General features: G+C 38.7%; 1 protein-coding gene across 1 annotated transcript in view; it reads left to right on the forward strand.

Annotated features, from left to right (window-relative positions):
• The first annotated feature begins 3406 nt into the window (after positions 1-3406).
• The window catches only part of wnt10a (wingless-type MMTV integration site family, member 10a), a 43879-nt gene continuing 26157 nt past the window's right edge, over positions 3407-21128 (forward strand). Inside the window, 3 exon segments of the mRNA XM_057853114.1 lie at positions 3407-3809; positions 7156-7421; positions 16376-16749. Coding sequence (XP_057709097.1) covers positions 3748-3809; positions 7156-7421; positions 16376-16749 — 702 coding nt within the window. The 5' untranslated portion in view covers positions 3407-3747.

A 21128-nucleotide genomic window follows, 5' to 3' on the forward strand; every position in this document is an offset into this window, starting at 1 on the left:
CATCTGGTAAGAATTGTCTCAATGAGAAGCATTGTCTAATGTGCATCATGGCTTGGTCAAAAGAGCTGTCTGAAGACCTGCGATCAAGGATTGTTGATTTGTATAAAGATGGGATAGGATACAAATCCATCCCTTAATGTCTAGATGTTCATCAATTGACAGTCAGAGTTGTCTACAAAAGGAAAGAGTTTGGCACTGTTGCTTCTCTCCCTAGATTGTCTGCTAAACATTTACAGAAATCACTGGCACAATCCAATATCTATGTGCAGACATCAACTATATGTAAAACTATGGCCAAGAATGGCGTTCATGGGAGGACTCCATGGAGGAAGCCACTGCTGTCTATCAAATGTCATTTAACTTCAGTGAAAAATTGCAATTTACTGTAAATCCAGCATTATAAAACTTTTTGTAAAAAAGATATTTGCTCGGTTTCTAAATACTGTATCATTGCTTTGCTAAGTTTATGTTTCAAGCGATGTCTGGAAGAACATCACACAATTTGCTTTTACTTCATACATGCTGAACTGTGCCTTCCAGACGGTACACATCATATAACATGGACAGCCACCACTCACATTCGTGGCTGCCTCAACTGACCATCATGCATTTCAGTCATTACCCGATCGTGAAGGGCGTGTCATAACTACGCGAGAGCAAACAGTCTAAATATATATATATATATATATATATATATATTATACATATACATACAGTATATACATATATATACTGTATATATTCTCATCTGTAAATTGCAACATATGAATTTATTAAATCTAATACACTGATTTTTTTTTTTTTTTTTTTGCCTATTGGAAAAATCTACAGCAAAAAAAAAACATATTTTCAGCACCTTTACATTGTAAATTTTACTGTATTTTATTGCGTGTTATGTTTATTTTGCGTTTAATTGACAGTACACTGCACATTATACAAACAAGTATAGTTATTTTTACATATGAATACCGTTGAATTAACAGTTGTGCTTGGTTCTGTATTTTGCAGAATATAACTAAGTTTGACAATGAAAAACATTTTTCCCATTTACATTGCTTTAATGTCGGAATTCACAGTATTTCCCTGTTAATTCTACAGACATTTTTTTACAGTGTATGTAAACCTATAAACGGGTGGTTTTAGTTAAAGCAGACACTGTTTTTTCATCTGTGTGATTTTGACAAAGAGCAGATCACATTTGATGTCGATTTTATGCAGAAATGTGAGAAATTCCAAAAGGTTCAAATACTTTTCATACCACTGTAGCTAGATTATTCGTAATCAGTAATTAAATTACTTTTTCAAGTAACCAGTGACAACTATGCTGTTTTCACTGCTGGTATTTATGTTGACCTTAAAGTGCTTGTGACACGAAAAAGCATGTTTATTTCATAATACACGCGGTATTTTATGCTCCTGAATGATATGGACCGCTTGGATGTGTGTGGAAGCGATCGCTATATTTATTTAGTTTTTTGAATCCCGCGCCAGGAAAATGAGTGACTTCCGGCTTCGGTCTCGCATTGAGGAGGAGGGCGCTGTGACGTGTACGGTAGAAGACGTCCTCTTCACGCTACAGTGTACTGTTGTGTATGAGGACGAAGAATTCAGCTGATTTTGCGGATTAATACTTTTATTTTTTGCATCACGCCAGCCAAACGGCTGCAGAAAAATCATTCTGTATGCGGGAGAGGCGTATGCGCCTTTTTGGAGTTTCAAAAGGTTCCCATTCACCGTGGATATTTACTGTGGGACCATTGGACTTACAAGGAAGTGAGTAAACATCTTGTTTTGTATTATGTCAAATACGAATACAGTGATTACAAAGTAAACACTATAAAATTCCTTTAAATAAAGGACTACTTACGTTTGATCATTGATAGGCATGTAAAAAGCTATCCTCACGCTCATTAGCAGTTAGCTGTTAGCACGTTAGCTACACAACAATTCCAGCCACCCTCCTCCAGGGAACGAACTGTAAATTGCTCTCCGCCGGGCGGTTTGCCGATCCGCAAAGAAACTCGACAACCGGGTCGTCATGTCAAATAATCCAGGCTAGTTATGTGTGATTTTCCACTTCGAAGACTTTGAAACATCCCTCGGTTCGGGTTAGCATGTCGGCTAGCTGTCACTCCTTCTGGTCTGTTTACATTCTCCGAAGCCGGGGAAGGGAAATGACATATGTCCGATTTAGGTGTCATAAAATATCGTTCGGCAGGTGTGACAGTAAAGGTAAAGTCGACTGTTTTGACCATTATGGAGTAATTTTGCCATGTCGTCTTGAATAAATGGATTTTTATTATTTTATATTCTATTTAGCACAAGTTATTTGTCATGACCATGCCATTTATTTAGCAATTGGGGAAAGTACTTGGGTAAAAAGAATATCCTGTAAAAACATTGAAGTAAAGAGACAGAAACAATGACATTTTGCCGCTCTCTTCGTCGCGTTTTCCTCATTGTGAATAGTTCCCCCTCGACGGGCTGACTGGTCCTTCTCAAGCCATTTATATAGCTATTGGGGAAAAATACTTGGATAAAAAGAATATCCTGTAAAAATATTGAAGTAAAGAGACAGAAACAATGACATTTTGCCGCTCTCTTCGTCGCGTTTTCCTCATTGTGAATAGTTCCCCCTCGACGGGCTGACTGGTCCTTCTCAAGCCATTTATATAGCTATTGGGGAAAATACTTGGATAAAAAGAATATCCTGTAAAAATATTGGGAGTAGAGAGACTGAAACAATGACATTTTGCAGCTCTCTTCGTCTCGTTTTCCTCGTTCTGAACAATTCCCCCTCAATGGGCTGAAAAGTAAAACCGATGAGCCTAGTCTACCGCTGACGTCATCCACCTGTTGGGGACGCTAAAGCCCTATAATTGTAGGCGTGGCTAACCGGCAGATTAAAAGACTAATTTCTCGTCATCTGCGCTTTGCTAAATTGTTGTATATAGTCAAATCGTCTCAAAATATGATTCTAATTCACATAATAATGCCATTTAAGACTTTTTTTCTGGTGTCGTATGCTCTTTAAATTCCTAAAGTTGAAGCTCAAAGTCAACTCCCCTGCGAGAAAAGCGTGAATAAAACACTTCTAGAGTTTCACAAAGCTTTTACCTCTTTAACCATTGTCATAAATGACCAATTAAAAAAAAAAAAGTAAACGATGCCATGTGTTGATGTTGAGACTTGACGCCAGTGCATTTCTCCTCCAAGACAGAGAAAATCGTCCCCACCATGTTCCGTCTTATCAAAAAGGGATCTCTATCCTCGTTCAACGAGACACTTGACCTTCCTCGATTATCTTGCGCTTCAAGTGACGCGAAGAAGGGGGGGAAACGGGGAGTAAAAGAAGAAGTGGGCTGGCGGAGCGCGAAGTGCAGCAGTTTGGAGGAAACATCCCAAGTGGAGCTCACTTCACTTCACTTGTTCTTGTCGAGCGTCTTTTGCCTTTTGTGCGTGTCAGCTCAGCTTTCTCTCTCTCTCGTGGGATGTTACGTCGATGACAACTCCTTTTGGAATTCACGCAGGTGTGACAAACAGCGAGGTTGTTTCATTTTTTTAAAATTTCTTTTCCCCCCCTCTATACACTTGTCACGTCAGAGAACATCTCTTGATGACTTTCGCTACACGTGGAGCTCAGGACCACTCTTAACTCAACTTTCAGCTTGGAATATTGGAGTACCTCTTTAGGACGTCCACGTCGCTGAATTCCCTGAAACTTTTTTTCTTCTTCAATTTTTAAAGATGGAACAATCGTTCATTAGAACAACGTGCATCTTGGTGATTATCTCTCTACTTGATAAAAGGTGAGTTAAATTTAAAAGTTTCTCCCTGATTTACAAACTATGTGCAACATCCCAAAAAAATACTTAAAGCTTTATATTTGTGCTGTAATATTCTGCATAGTTAGAACGTTAATTTTGAAGGGAAAGATACAAAAACTTTTTTTTTAATCCTAACGTAAGACGTAGGTTCAATAATATTTTTGCTGAAATGTTTCAAAGGGGGAAAACAATTAAAAACTGAAGATTGATTTTAAAAAATGCTGTCCTTGAAAGTTAAATACAACAAACTGAACTTTTACAAATGGACTGTTATAGTTGTGCAAGTAATAACTTTTTTTTATTCCGTAGTTTGTAAACTTAGTTACAAACTAATGTTTAAATGTTGTCAATTTTCTTTGTATTTTGTCATTCACACCATCTTTATTCAAAGTAAATGCTATATGCTGTAAGATCACTGTGATTTAAAACACACATCACAGTGTACTTTAAAGTTAAATACAACTGAATTGTACTTATTAGATTAAAATAGACTGTATGCAAAGTCACAAGCTGCAAATTTCTTTTTTTTTTCACATTTCATTTGTATTTAATTTACACTTTTCATGCAGAAGAGTGCACTCAAGTCATTAAGAAAATGAGTCATCATCTTACTTAACTCATTCACAGACTTTGACGGCGATTGATGTCTAATCTTGGCAGTGAATCACTGTCATTGGCAGCCAATGAGTTGAAGGCAATGATGATTATATTGTCATAAGACTATTTCAGTACAATACAGTATACGTGACTGTACAAACAGGTTCAATACATTGAATTGTAATCATATAACACTACATCTACGTCAATAATTTTGATGGGTTTTAGTCACGCCCGAAAAATATGTCAACGACTCCATCAAAAGGCAATTATGTCTTTAAAACAAAATAATGAGACATTATCAGTTTGCATAATTGCAAAACAACCACCAGGATGAAAGTGATGTGTGCACTCAACCTGAAAATTCAAAAGAAACAAATGGAGTAATCATTAGGTCTGTTTCAACTGCGTTTTTTTTTTTTCTTTTTTTCATCTTTGGCCAATTACTCAGTCCTTCCCAGTGTTTCTCTTAATTAGACGTTGCCATTATTGAAAAAGCTGTTGAAACAGGCTTGTGCTCAATGCAGGAAACGCAACAGGTAGCAACAGAAGCCCCAATGGAATTAAAGCTGAGGGCGCACAATCAAAAAGTAACGCCACCATCAGCGACATCCTTTGATTCATCTCCAAACTTTTTCTGCTTTTTAAATTTCCTAGTCAAAGCACAATAGCCGTTTGTTGACTGATTGGCTCGCAGAGTCAAAATATGGAGGGAACGTGGGCAAAACTCAAAGCTGCAAGTCAAGTCACAGCGGAGCGTGTACAGATGTGTGCATGTGCCTGCAGCCACGCTCCGGGTTGTGCGTCCGGGTGGCGCTGCGACACACACACAAAAACGTCAGAGAAGCGTCGATGAGTTCCCGTCACAACGGCAGCCGGTGTTTTCCTTGCTCATCTTTTTTACTGCTGCATCTGGAAACGTGCTCTCTTTGTCAGTTCAATGGCCATGCTTCACATGATTGATTTGCATTGCAAAGGATGTCCCCTTCAAGTCAGTCCTGATTCTCGCAATCACAGAAGTTTTCTTGAGTGAGCATGCAATAATAAATCAAGTTTATTCATGTCCTTCAACACAGTTACCGCCAAAGATTTTCAGAATAACCAACCTGATTGCCAACCATTTTACAGCATTTCAATCTCATGATTATACTACATATACACCGAATTTTCTAAATGAAAGAATAGCTTCTCTTTCACCGTAGAAATTTATTCTTTTTCCATTCTGTATTAATCAGCAGTTGAACATGGTTTGCCTTTTTTCAATATGTGGCCATTTCTCCCAAAAAGCTGTGGACTCACAAACTGGGCTACTATCTGATCAAATCTGCCATCTTCTGGCTGTTATACAACAGTGAAGTTGTTGCCAAGTTTGAAAGAATTTAAACAAAAATGCAACAAGTATACTCGTCAATGGCAGTCAATGTTTGGATTCTAATTGATACCTATAATGTTAAATGGCAATGATTGAGTTCATCACAAAATAATCCCCTTTCCAGCAAGGAATAACTGAGAAAACATTTTTAAACAGGATGGGAAATCTCACCCTTGCTAGCAATAGTGAGGAGAAGAGGCAGCAAACGGGCCAAAATTCAAATCACGTCAAGACATCCTGTCATTTCGATTCCCAAGTCAGGTCTTCACATGTGTGGATTTTCTCCGACATCCTCTTGAAACACACATCAGGTTCATTGAAGACTCGAAATTGTCCATACATGTGACTACGAAATTTATCATGTAACTTCAAACATCCATAGTCATGACCAATGATTCCCGTGGTAAAATAGACCTAAAGCGTTCTGCTTTCTGTACATGTTAAATAAATTTTAAAAAATCAGGAATGAAGAGCGGTATGACATATCTGTGGCAAAAAGTGGCTAGAATGCGTCCTGTTTTCATTCTTCTTCTTTAGTCACATTTGTAGCATCTAACAAAACAGTGTCTCGTCATCTAGTACTGTAATCAATAGGCTGAACAAAGTAGAGTTACAAATTGTAAAAAAAAAAAAAAAAACATGGAAATAATTGAAATTTAAAAAAATAAATACATACACAATCTCAGTACAAGAGTGCTGTAGACTCAGCACATTCATTGTGCGGCATTCACAGATTCACTTATTTGATGACTTATGGACGATTTATATCTATTTTTTTCCCCTAATAGCAATTATAATGGACCCCTGGTCACAATCGGATCATTTGACATCTACATTAAAAGGTTTGATGCTATCATTCTAGTTTATTAATGAGCGGCTGAAACCTATCCCTTCTCAAATTGGGCGAAAGAGATGCTACACATTAGTTTTGTCGCTAGCCAGTCAAAGGGAACATTAAGAACTAACTAGTACGAATGTGAGCGCGTCACATTCACAGCTATGGAAAATTTAAGAGTCTTCAATTAACATAACATGCGTGTTTTTGTTAATCTGGTTGCAGCAATACAACGAGAAAAGAAAAATACTGTTGTTAGACCCTTCAAACATCCTGTTGATGTAGTGTACATCACAATGAAGGGCCACACTGTACACACAACCCATCATTGCAATGTAACAGACCACTCACAGAGGCTAAATAAAACAACTTGTGTGCAATTTTCACTACATTTTATTTCTACAATGACAAACTCATTTTATTTTAATGACTCAGGTTTGCCAACTCACCTACATTGGCAAGCCTACTTGGTAGAACTGTTTGAAAGTGTGAACTTGTCACAAGAGCCTATGTTTCCCATGCAGGGTAGACGCCAATGAAATCTTGGGCCTAAAGCTCCCCAACATCGACCCGATCCTTAACGCCAACACGGTGTGCCTGACGCTACCTGGGCTGACGCGGCGCCAGCTGGAGGTGTGCATGCGCAACCCGGACGTGACGGCCTCCGCCATCCAGGGAATCCAGATAGCCATCCACGAGTGCCAGCACCAGTTCCGAGGACACCGTTGGAACTGTTCAAGCCTGGAGACCAGGAACAAAATACCATATGACAGCATCGTTTTCAAAAGAGGTCAGACTACATTATTTTTGAAAGAATAGAAAATTTTCTTTCACCAGAAAAAGATTCTTTCTAGGTTCTTTTGATTTGGTATGATTCAGCCAAAACCCAAAAATACAGTTAATGACACATGTGACAATTCTACCTATAAGTAGCTGGACTCCATTCCACAGCAGGGAAGACCTTTAGTCAAATATTCTTGAAACAGAAACACGTGTGGTCTTTTAATGTGTATCTCTTGTCATGCGTGCTATGCTTTCATTACAAAGATGTAGTGTGAAGCGACATGTTGCACCCAAAGGTTACAAGATGCATGCGGGTTGAAAAGTATGGAGGCATCAATCCAAGGTTTGATGTTCAAACAGGTTGTGGTTTCACACTCAACTTCACATTGATGGCATACCTGGAAATGAGAAGCGCATTGGACAGATAAGCTGCCACAATGACACGCGTGATTGAATGTACTGTATGTTAGTGTAATCTATTTCTCCGCAGTCAAAGTAGATCATGTTTTCTCTTGTTTTTGACTGCGAGCGCACAAGACGAAATTATACACATGGTTACCCCTGCTGACTTTTTCCTACTTTTGAACCATACCACTGTCCTGTCAGTGATTCAGACAAAAGATGAGTGGGGTTCAAAAGTTGGTCACCTGCAGATTACCAAACTTGGTGCAGATCAGTTTCCTCAGGCATCGTTTGAAGTGTTCCAAGCTTTACAAGTTAGCTACAATGGATGAAAGAGGATCTTCACATGCGCTCAACCCAACTTACGGATTGCGAAGGGCAGCTGGTTCTTTCGGGCGCAAAGATTGATGAGCAGGACATTTGGGGTATTTTGGGAGTTTAATGCCTTTCATTCAACTTGTACAACTACAGTGTTCAAACAGGATTTTATTTATTATCTCAACTAAAAATGGCCGACAGAAGAAGCATTTATTCAAATTTAAATTAGACTGTAACATGATTAGAATTTAACCCATTAGCTGCCATTGACAAAAATATTGACATGTTCTGCTTCACTGAATTTCAAGCTTGGAAACAATTTTACACATGCACAACTACCAGCAAATGGCAGTGATGATAGATATGTGATGGTAGAAGAAGACATTCTTTCCTTTCATCTGATAGATTCAGTGTATATTCAGGGACATCCAGTAATCAACAGTTTAACTTAAGTTCTCCAAGTCAGGCATGGAAGCAGCACTTTAGTCATCATATTGGTGTCGATGAAAATCTTCTAATAGACTTCACTATCAGTGGACGGAAAACAGGGCGTTGGGGCCATTCCGTCGTGGTCCTATTTTCAAAAACGTAAAATTAAAATATCTTCAAAACCAAAGCCGCTTGTGACCTACAGTAAAACCGAAACAGGCACCTCCCTTAGGCATATATGAGTCTCCATGAGCAGTGGCATCAAAAATTCAAAGTCTTTCCCTAAAAACTCCCGATGATTTTTTTTTTTTTTTTAAATATAAGTCTAACAAAACTTAAAATGGCTATAAAATTCCATGATTTTACGCTAGATGCACAAAAAATGCAGAGATAATCACATATATTTTCAGAATCTATAGCAGTATTTAACTTCTACAAGTTTTTTTTCCTGAAATAGCGACTTTTTTTTTTGTGCAATTTGGACAAGTTTTCAATTTTAACATCAGAAACTTAACAATTAGCAAAATTTAACTTATCATACAATTTTTTTCCCGACATAGCGACTTAATTTTTTTTTTTTTTTTTTTTTTTTTTGTGCAATTTTGACAGAGCTTTTCAAAAGTTCAACATCAATTTTAACATCAGAAACGTAACACTTGAGGGAATCATTTTAATTTTACTTAACAAAAGCAAAATTTGCATTTATCAAGATACAATCACAACTTATTTAGGTTGAATTCTGATGTGACTATCGCCTCCGCCCGTCTTGCCAGCTATCTGGCCCTCGTCGTTGAACTTATGCTATTGTGTATGGATACAAAATCCAACATGGCGGCCATCACAAAACAAAGAGCTTTTTAAGTTGAAAATTCTTGGAAATAAATGCGTAAATCCCGGAATTTATATAGATTTGATTGAAAAAACAGTAGAGATTCTTGGTTAAAAGCAAAAAAAAAAAAAAAAAAAACTGGCAGTTATCATTTATTTTACGTAAATATTTCAAGCAAGAATTAAGCTATTTTTTCATTTCAAAGTGCATGCATCGATCTATTTTTTTTTATTTTTTTTATTTTTTATAATTACTTATTATTTACAAATCACTCTTGAGACACTCTTGCATGCTTGTACGCACTGAAGCGTTCGTCTTGTTTCCACCTAAATCTAGCGTTAAAACGTAGCGTGTGTTTGACTTTATCGCAGGGAAAGCTGCCAAGACGCTCTGCCTGGCCTGGCCCCTTGTGGGCAGCCGTGGCGCAATGTCTGTAGGAGCTGTCTCGTCAACTGATAGTAAAGTCTTATAATCTCAATTTCCCATGTGTAGTATGCACACATGTAATACACACAAAATGTGCCCCTAAAATCATGCTTCGAATTTTGTCATAAGTGGTATAGCAAGTGCATTTGTGACTGGCTCAAGTCAGCCATTAAATCATTGAGATACTCCAAAATGCATGCATTAATAGACGATATTTCATGCTGTTTTATCTCTGTTGTAACAAAAATGTTTACAAGAATGGAAAAGAACCATTCTCTCTCTCATGTCTCATTTCATCTCCACCTTCTCCTACCACAATAACCACAAAGTTTTGCACAGCAGTGCAGGTTCATACCTGCCTTTTAAACACGGTATTCAAAGACGCAAAAACCAGCCACCATTATTCATGTCAACATTTATAAATCATAACACGCCAGATTAAATAATCTATCTGATTCTACTCATTGCAGATTTTTACACATTGGGGGAGAAAGTTCTATTTTGCCCATTTGGGATTTGCGATCCTGGGTGTGCCCAATTCGTAGATCAGTGTCCACAATGATATGTCCTTTCAAAGGAGAAAAATACTTGCTAGCAATGATGGCATCTCACCTGTAACCCAATGGTATCACCAAGATATTGCATTCTTCTTTTGTGTTGTTTTCCCAAGTTTCCCAGCAGCCACTGTCCGTAGGTATTGTCATGAAGGGTAAATCCCTGCAGTTTAAGTAAAAAGGCAGACTCAGTAGGGTTTAGTTCTGGAGATTTTTAAAAATATATATATTCTTCTTCTTTCCTTTAATAAACTATTGTTGGGCTATTTTCTTGTTTCCAATTAGTATGGTTGCCAGTTTTCTCTTTTGAGAATTTTGCTTTGGTTGTTTATTTTACTCAGAAAATTCTGATTTTGAATTCTGACTTTCATCAAGAAAAAAACTTGCTGTATTTATTGCTTTGTGACAGTGACCTTAAATCTTCAGCTGTTCTCATTTACCACCCAAAAATATAAACAATGAAGTGATGATATTGGCACAGTCACGGCTCCTCTACAGAAGGCTCACCTTTGATCTACTCTCCCTTCCCTCCCTGGGATGTAATTTAAGAGTTGTTTGTCGTTATTAAAAAAAAAGGTGCCTACCTGTTGTTGGGAATCATTACTTGGCCTCAGGTGCCGAAAACTCCAAACCGCCGACATCTACGGCCCCTTTGAAACTGATGATTCATTTGATACATGTTGACTTAACCAATTTAACAAAAGCTACAAAGTGGCTCAAGTTAACAGGCTATAACCGGCATCGCGTGCAGCAGCTACTACTGTTTGCTACTGTAATAGAGGACAGATTTACAGTCCTGGTGCAAAATTGCCTAGATGATCACCGAGACTGATCTCATTCTTGGTGGAGCTGTTCATAAAAAATAGTTCCGGGGGAGTTATGTATTGGAAATTGGTATGATTCACTTCAACTCACTTAAAGCCCACCTGAATATTGAATAGAGCTGCGTACATGCACCCTGTCAAAGCGTTTGTGTCATTTTACAAGAGTGGAAGAGCTCAGAAGCTCTGCCCCGTAATCGCTGTGTTGATGGATTTCATACAATTTACGAGGCCATATTCACCGGTATTTATCTTGCATTAAAAGCAGCCTGGAGAGGCAAGACATGAATAGACAGAAATAGGGGAATACCTCTCATTCTGCTACTTTTCTTGTTCCCATCTTCCCGCAGGCTGGGCCGCTTCTAATGCTTTTACTTCCCTCGCCAGCACGAGTGCTCGCGAATTTGCTCTCAGCACTTTCCCAAGTCTCGGCGGCAAAAGCGTAAAGCAGTTCCGTGGGTTTCTGTAACACAAAGTGACAGTTTCCCTTGAATCTTTAATTCATTTTGCCACTTCCTCTGCCATCAGTTCAGCCGGGCATGCCGCAACCGGTGAATTATTTGTTAGATTGATTTGTTCCTCGTCTTCTGGGGGCCTGCATTACAGAGAGACCGGCTCAGTGCAGGGAAAGACCTAAAACAGGGTTTCTATGTATGAGGCAGAGCCTAAGTGCTATCCAAATCTCATGAGGTGGAGTGTGAGTGAGTGTGTACAGTGGGAATCACTGAATAAAACAATTTGTCAAATACTGTATCGCTATGGCTGAAAAGTTGACTCATTGTAGGAATGTAGTCCACAGGCGGAAAAGCACTAAATGATCATGTTTCAGTGCCATTGACCGTCCATGGCAGTCAACGAGTTGCATAGTGTTCAAGCTCAGCTGCTCCTCAAGGACAAAAAAGCAAAACAGCACTTAATTGCTGTTGTCCCAGATGTCATCCTGTTGATTTTAGACTTAATGGGCAGATCAAATCAGCTGTGTATCCTTAGCCAAACAAAAAAGGTTGGTTTGTTTTGGATGTGGGTTATTTGGTAAGAATCTCAATAAGTCATGGAACTAAATCTAAAGTGGTAACATGCTGATATTGTGAATCTTGGGGGAGATGTGTGGACTGGTTGCCAGTCAAGAAAAGGGACCAGTATAGTGTTGTAACTCTCAAGACCGGTCTTGGGCTCAAAACCTGTTTTGAAGGTCTTGTCTTATCTTGGTTTTGGACTGGCTAGTGGGCATTTTTATGTCAAGACAAGAAATTCAACTTTGTGGTGATTTTAAGGCAAAACACTTGGTAAAACAACAACCACCTTTAATATTTGTGGTTGTCACATTCCATAGCTCTGTAAATGACTAATTTAAAACAAGTACTATATTATTTACATATGGCGGAAAACACTCAGGTGACTTGAAGTTCCACTCTGAGACCCTCGATTTGGCCAAATTTTAAAATTGTCCGATAGGCATGTGTGAGACATCATTGGAAAGCTTAAAACCTCAATTTTCCCAGGGAAGAAAAATTTTGAACAGGAGGACATTTGAAAAAAAAAAAAAATTAAACAGTGAAACCCAAACTGGGGGTGAGAGCACACGAGAGCAGAATTAAAGACGCCGTGACTTTAACAAGATATTATCACGTACTTATCTTGTTTCCACCCCAAAACTCCATGTAGCATGTATCACTGAGTGTCAAGATACAGCTGTGAATGGCACCAGCTGGATTTTCGGGGGATTCTATGGGTGAAACATGGTAATATAACAAGGATCGCTATGCAGAAATCGCAGACATCAAGGAGTGGTCGAGATGTTATTTTTCATATATTTACCCTTTTTTTTTTTTTTTTCTTTATTTGGATTGATTATTTATCAACTAACATATTGGAGAAAATGCGATAGTAACAAAAAAATACAATTAAGCGATAGTTATGAGGTAGGTATCCGTGACTTTTTTACAGACACCTTTTTTTTTTTTTTATTGTGACGTCTTTTGTTTAAAGGTTTAAAATATGTGAGTGAATAATTTTTTAAGTCGTTTTTTTTTTTTTTTAAGCGAATTATTAGACATCAATTCATGATTCTAAGCTAAAAATGACAGACATTTTGAATAATAAATATAAGTAATTACCTTCGTTTTATGACTGGGTTGAAACAAAAGCGGTTGCGCGACATCTGTAAACAGGGGTTTCCAGGGTAAAACGGACAAATTAAAAATAGTTCGGGGGCTTTATGCACCATGAATCTGCTATTGTAGCATATAGACATTTTGTTCTGCCAAACACAACAGTTGTTTTGGCTTAAAATACCGCAGTTTCTTTTAAAGAGGAGTGCAAGAGCAGAAACTGCTTTTTCAGTCTTGTCTGTGTTTTCCGTCATATATATATGTATATATAAATATATTTACGTACATACAGGATACATGAAATAAATATACCGTAATTTTTGCACTATAAGGCGCACCTGACTATAAGCCGCCACCCACCAAATGTGACACAAAAATGGCATTTGTTCATAGTTAAGCCACATTGGACTGCAAACCGCATTTGTCCTCACTGTATTATGGGATATTTACACCAAAAGATATTAAACAGTTAATACTAACACTTTATTAGACAGCAGCATCATACGACGGTGAGAAGACCAAATGAACCTCCATGAAGCTTCATTTTGCCATCACTCCTCCCTTGGGAGAGACAGTCAACCTCAGCTGCCACCTGCTGTCAATACTGTTGTTGTCCAAAATACCTCCGAGCATGCATTGCAGCACTACAGATGTAAATAACAATCAAAATTCATGTTCTGTGCTGATTATTTCTTCAGTTACTGTTCCAGTTGTTTCATTAATCGCTAGCTCTGGTATTCTGTAACACTTTATTTGACAGTCGCGCCAGAAAACTCTCATTAGACAATCCTAATTATGAAATGACACTGGGATGAGCATTAATGAATACTTAACAGATGTTATTTAGCATTATCCGGCAAATTATCTCACTTTTGAATGGATGTAAAAGACCCGAGCTGGACATGACATCTGTTATAAGCATTCAGTAATGCCCATGATAGTGTCATGTCATAATTATGACGGTCTTATGACAGTCTTATGATGCCGCCGTCAAATAAAGTGTTACCAAGTACCATGACTAGCAATTAATAAACCAACTGTAACAGTAACTGAATAAATAATTAGCACAGATTAGCATTAGCATAAATAATTAGCACAGATAATTAGTCTCAGCTCGAGCTTGTTTTGTGTCTTGTCTCGATGAGTGTCGGGCAATTCTTGGTCTCAGGAGTGTGGACTTAAGCACATCACTTCCATTTCAGTCTATTGAAAATTTGAGGGTGTCAAACTCCTTGCTGTGGGCCCCATCACAGGTATTGTTTCACTAGGAGGGTCATTATAATTTATAACTAAGAAACCATATACAGTCAATTTTAATTGTTACATAATATTACTGTATATACTGTGCATACCTGTTTTTCAAATCAGAAGCCAGAAAATAAAATGTTTCAACAAGTATTCAATATATTATAAAAGGTATGGTAACAAAAATGCTTATATTTGATTGAAATGAATGTAATTGTTGATACAAAGGATTTGCTTTCATAGCCCACTCAAAATGATGTAGTGGTCCAGATTTGGACCACGGCCCGACTCACGGCTTCAATGAAAACATACATGATTTTGAAAGAGAGAACAAGTCATTTTTTGACTCTGCCATGAGCATGAGCAGAATAGAGCTTTATGACATTATAAACATAAAGATTATAAAATTACTAAGATATTCTACTGTTACAGAAATTCCTCCAGAGCAAAATTACGTAAGAAAGTTCTGACATGGAATCAGTGTCGGCTCAAGCAATGGGGAGTTTGTTCGCGCTTGTGTGGGTTGTCTCCCGAGACCTTTAACTTCCTGTCACTGTCCAAAAACAGTCAGTTTGAAGACATGAAATTGCCCGGAGGTGTGAATGTTACTGTCAACGTTTTGATGCCTCAATGTGTCATTTTTCTGATTGATCCTCAACTCATTCACTTAATTATTGAGTGAATGAGCACAGTGAAGGGAATAGGTACCGTTCTCGCACACACCATATAATTGTTTGCATTAGTCTAACACATTCATTTAACTATAGTTTAGGCAGACTTCACTCAGTGGTCTTGACACAGTAGAGTTAATCACCTTCTCGGGGCTCCTGAGGGGGAAATGGAAAAATGGTACCATTTCTCATAGGCACCGTCTAACTGTTTGCATTACTCGAACACACGTAATATAATTAATCAGGGAATAGTATCATTTCTCATATTAACTGTAGGACTGCACTACTCCAACACACCTAATGTAAAATAAATAGCACACCATAGTTTAAAGAAACAGAATAAATAAACAACGCCATCTTATCACAGAAGCCCAACGTGTGCGTCACGGGCAAGATTGACGCACCAACTCTGGCAATCAGTTCTCCCGACAACGAACAAGGACAAAGACCAGCGCGCTTTGTCCTAAAACTGCCTGGATAACAAAGTCGATAGCGGGCGCTTGGGACGTCAAGACCAGCGTCGGTCGCTGTGGTAACCACGTCCCATCCGCGCACGAACCAAAACCGCCCAAGACCGGCCACAGAGGGATGGTTCCGAACCAACACGCAGTCACACCTTCGGCCCTGCCCTCCTACACCACGGACTTAAAAAAACACTGGACACTGAGATAACACAGATTTGCTGCTCAGAAACAATTTCTATGTAGCCTTGCTTTGGATTCAGCATTGTTCCCTCCGTCGTCTGTTTTTGCCTTGTTTTTGACCATTGTCGATGAATAAATTGTCAACCTGTTTTCAGTGAGTCTTCTTCAAACTTTTAAAACATGGAGTCAGTACAAAGGGTTAAAATAAGAAGAGAACGCGCAGAATGTCCGCCTTCCCGTTTGGCACGCACCCGCGTGCGGCTTGGCCGGGGGGGCGAATTCCGACGACAGCCAGCCTCTCCCAGTTCACTTGTATTGGACATCAATCGCCGTCAATTCCAGCTAATGAGTTAATCAGCTAATATAAGGCTTAAATTAACCCAAGACCAGATACACCAATGGTCAGTCTTGGTCTTAACTTCCAAAAGTCTTGATCTTCACTTGTTCAACTCGTTACTCCGTGGACTGGTTACTTCAATCTCTCAAAATTTGTTTATGCTTATCATCTCAGGTTTTCGAGAGAGCGCTTTTGCTTACGCCATCGCGGCGGCAGGTGTGGTGCACGCCGTGGCCAACGCCTGCTCCATGGGCAAACTGAAGGCGTGCAGCTGCGACGAGAAGCGGCGTGGCGACGAGGAGGCCTTCCGCATCAAACTGCATCGCTTACAACTGGAGGCCATCCATCGGGGGAAGGGGATGGTACACGGCGTCATGGAGCACTTCCCCGCCGAGCTGCCGGGACCGCAGGACTCCTGGGAGTGGGGCGGCTGTAGTCCCGATGTGGAGTTTGGAGAAAAGTTCTCACGGGACTTCCTGGACGCCCGCGAGACCTACAGGGACATCCATGCTCGGATGAGGCTTCATAACAACAGAGTTGGCAGACAGGTGAGTTGATTCTAAGTGTATTTGTATGATCTTTGAGTCACTGAAGCCAGATACTGAACCTTCAATTGATCTTGATGTTGTGTCAACAGTCTGTTGATGAATGAAAGGACTGTTAAAGTGGTTTGCGGACCTCAAAAAAGAAACCGCTATACAAGTGAAAACAGCATTTAACAAGATAGGATGTGTTTTAATGAGATGAGAAGTTTACCGTTATATTGTGATAAATTTCATGTTTTAATTTGATGTCACGTTTAATGCTATTAATGACTTTTTTTAAACTTCACATTTTATCATGATTTATTTCAGATTTTTTCACAAGCTTCAGGTCTGATAGTGAAGGATTTCACATTTCATTGGGCTAATTGTTACATTTTATCATGACAATTTTTTATTCTGTGATAACGTTCACAAATTAACGTGATAAATTTTAAATATGAATGTGAAATTTTTCACATTTTCACACTATTACACAATGGACCCTTTTAAGTACATTTCAAATCATTGATAAATTTCCTATTTTCATCATGGTTCAATTTTTGCATGGTAAGTTTCAGGTGTTGGTTGATACACGTCACATTTTATTGTGATGAATGGTATGTTTTATCATGTTAAATTTCATGTTGTTATGTGATAATATTCACATTTTAATGTGGTGAATTTAAAATTGATCACGAAAAATATCACATTTGAACATGAAAAAAAACATGACGTGATAAATTTAAGACTCAAACAATTTTCCATTTTAAAGTGATAACATTACAAATAACCAATTTTAATATAATAAAGTTAACGTTTTAGTGTAATAAAATTTCACTTGTAAGGCGAACTTCAACTGTTTCATGTTAATGTTTTCTTTTTTACAGAATTATGGAAGAGCAGGGTAACTTTGATTATCGAGGTGATGCCTAACCAACTTACATACAGTAAATCTCAACAAGTGAAACCTGTCGATAGTAAAACATGAAACCCACATTACATACAGTGAGGAGCAGAAGTATTTCCACCCCTTGTGATTTTGCAAGTTCACCCACTTGGAAAATAGGTAGAGGTCTGAAATTTCATAGATGCATTTCCACTCATAGAGACATAATCTAAAAAAAAAAATCTGGAACTCACATTGTATGAGTTTTCAATAATTTATTTGTATTTGCCTGGGGTTCATAAGTATTTGTACCCCTGAGCATATCAGTGATAACATATAGTGCAAAAGCCTTTGTTTGCAGTTATAGAGGTCAGACGCTTCACACAAATCTCTAGATCTGTCAGGTTTCAGGGCTGTCGTTGAGAAACACAAAGTTTCAGCTCCATCCAAAGATTTTCTATCGGATTGAGGTATGGAGACTGGCTAGGCCACTCCAAAACCTTGATATGCTTTTCACGCAGCCACTCCTTGGTCAGCTTGGCTGTGTGCTTCGGATCATTGTCATGTTGGAAGATCTATTTACGACCCGTTTTCAAGTGTCTGACTGAGGGAAGGAGGTTGTGGCTCTAAATCTGACCATTTATTTCACCATTCATCCTCTGATTTATACGGTACAGTCATCCTGTCCCGTTTGAGCCCCAAAGCATGAAGTTTCCACCCCTACACTTCACAGTGGGGATGGTGTTCGTGGGATTGTACTCACCCTTCTTTTTCCTCCACACACAACAAGTAAAGTTTGCAACAAAAAGTTCGACTTTGGTCTCATTTTACCACATAACCTTCACCGATCACCCTTGTGCATCATTCAGATGGTCCCTGGAAAACTTTAGATAGGCCTTCACATGTACTGGCTTCAACAGGGGAACCTTCTGAGCAGTGCATGATTTTAAACCATTGCACTGTAGTGTTCTACTGTCAGTAGCCTTTGAAACTGTGCATCCAGCTCTCTGAAGGTCATTAACCAGCTCCTGTCGTGTAGTTCTAGGCTGAGCCCCACATTTCTCGTCATGAGTGATGCCCCACGAGGAGAGATTTTATTTGGAGCCCCAGTCCGATGTAGATTGTCAGTCATGTTTAGCCTTTTACATTTTCTGACAATTGCTGCAACTGTTGATTTGTTCTCACCAAGCTGCTATCCAATTGTCCCATAGACTTTTCCTGTTTTGTGTAGCTCAACAAATTTTTCTCAGGTGTCTTTCGAAAGCTCTCTGGTCTTGCCCATGGTAGCAGTTTGATGATGACTGACTGTGGGGTGCAAAGGTGACAATAATGAGCTCCAACGGGTGGTGGGTTGGTGGTAACTCATGGGGTAAAGGTGGACTTTTTTTAGGGTAGACTGACAACTCTTTGAGTGTCATAATTATTGCTGATTCTCAGGGGTACAAATACCTATGAACCCCAGTAAATTACAAATAAATTGTTGAAAAATCGTACAGTCTGATTTCCCGATTTTTTTTAAATAGATTCTGTCTCTATGAGTGGAAATGCATCTATGATCGAAATTTCAGACCTCTACCTATTTTCCAAGTGAGTGAACTTGCAAAATCAAAAGGAGTGCAAATTCTTCTGCTCCTTACTATATATTTATGTTTTTTCCAAGTGTGGCAGCAGTCTTACACTTCCATATACAATATATGTAGACTACGTATTATAACACCCTTCCAAATGACGGTATTATGTCACACAAAAAGAAAGGTTTACTAAGACTCTGCAAGTGTACATAAAGCTTAGACTATAAATTCATGTAATTCATTTATTTTGTGTGTTTGCATAGAGGTTATCAGCACATAGTGTACTGTGAGTGAGGCCACAAAAGGCAGAAGGAATTCAACATGATTCCTCTGTCATTCATTCCAGTGGAAATGCGTTGCCCGAGGGTTCACCTGTCATGTCAGGGAGGAACTACTCCTTACATGGATTTAAAAACAAGATAAACAGTAACGTTCTGTGGAAATTTGGTTCGGCTGTGAAAATATATTGGATTGGTAACACTGAATGTTAATGTAACCTGTTCAATTTATTTATTTCATAGCTTACTGGCTGCCCTTGACGGCGCTAGACGTGCAAATCATTTGCACTGGAAGGGCTGAATGAGCATTCATCAATGGCACTGAAATATGAGCATTGACTGCCAGTCCTCCCATATTAAATGAACTAGATGTCCATCATTGTCATCATTGCCTTGTGTTTAAAGACATGATTATACCGCCACCATTCTTCATTTCATAATCAATAGTGACCTAAAAGTTGAAAAAAGACATAAAAACAGGGGTGTCTATACTTTTCCTAGCCACTGACAGGTGTACATCTGCACCTAAATACTTTCTCTCCCTTTGCACTAACATGTCTTTGGTTGCTGTGCAGTGATTGACAGCAGTGATTGACAGGTTCCATGAAAAGGTTAACCTGCATAACACCTGAAGCGTATCATTCCAGGCTAAATGAAGGCTATAAACTATCACACGCACAAGGGATGAAGAACAATACATTCAAAGCAAAGCGAGGCGTTGCAAACATTAGTTGGGAGGACCATCCGATTGGAAAATGATTATTAGTCAATTCTATTTGGGAAAACTACCTTACTGTGCAGTGGTTCATACTTATAACATACTGTAGTTGGGCCAAAATAGTATTTATGGTGCTCCAGAGGGGCCCCGGGGGAGCGGAGGGGGACTAACAGGAAGCCTAAAGTCGTTCAACAGCTTCTCTTCAGATGCTTTACGAGGGCTTTGATATCAGACGCCTTGTTGTGGTTCTATTTGATCATTTTGACTGGAACATATAGAAGATTTCCCTTTTCTTCAATACAATGTTCTACGGTGGATTCTCTGCTTCTGGCATGATTGAGGTGTTGTTTTTTTTCTCCATGTTTGGGGGAACTTCTGTCAATTCTCAATTCTTCAAGGAGCTAGTAAAAGTAATCAATGAGTCACAAATGTAAAGACTTGGCAAGTTTCTAATTTGTTGTTTTTCTGTCTTGTTCGTCAATGTGTGCTTACAGTTACTTTTTGTCAGCTCAGTGTACTATATTAAATGTTTGAAAATTAAGAATCATGTTGTCCTAAATTAGGAAGATATATGTTTAAACTGTTTTGTACTATTTCTGTTTTCCAAATTTATTCACATTGTTGGTAAGGTCACGTTAGAGTGCCTCGTTGTAGGACATGAGTGATTGTACATCACAGTGGAAAAAGATGGAAAGGATAGAATTTAAATCGACTATGCAGATAGTGACTACGTGGATCAGGGTTTCAGGTTTGGCTTATTTAGAGCGCCTCGTTGTCACGAGATTCCAACATAGATTCCGACAGTATGATAACTAGAGGTGGAAATCTTTGGGTACCTAACGATTCGATTACGATTCAGAGGCTCTGATTCGATTATAAATCGATTATGGATGTCACCCAAACCCCCGCTTTTAATGTTTTGTACATTAGTTCCAAAATAGTTTAAAAAT

The sequence above is a fragment of the Corythoichthys intestinalis genome, chromosome 12 (assembly GCF_030265065.1).
Source record: "Corythoichthys intestinalis isolate RoL2023-P3 chromosome 12, ASM3026506v1, whole genome shotgun sequence".
In the NCBI taxonomy this organism is placed as follows: Eukaryota; Metazoa; Chordata; class Actinopteri; order Syngnathiformes; family Syngnathidae; genus Corythoichthys; species Corythoichthys intestinalis.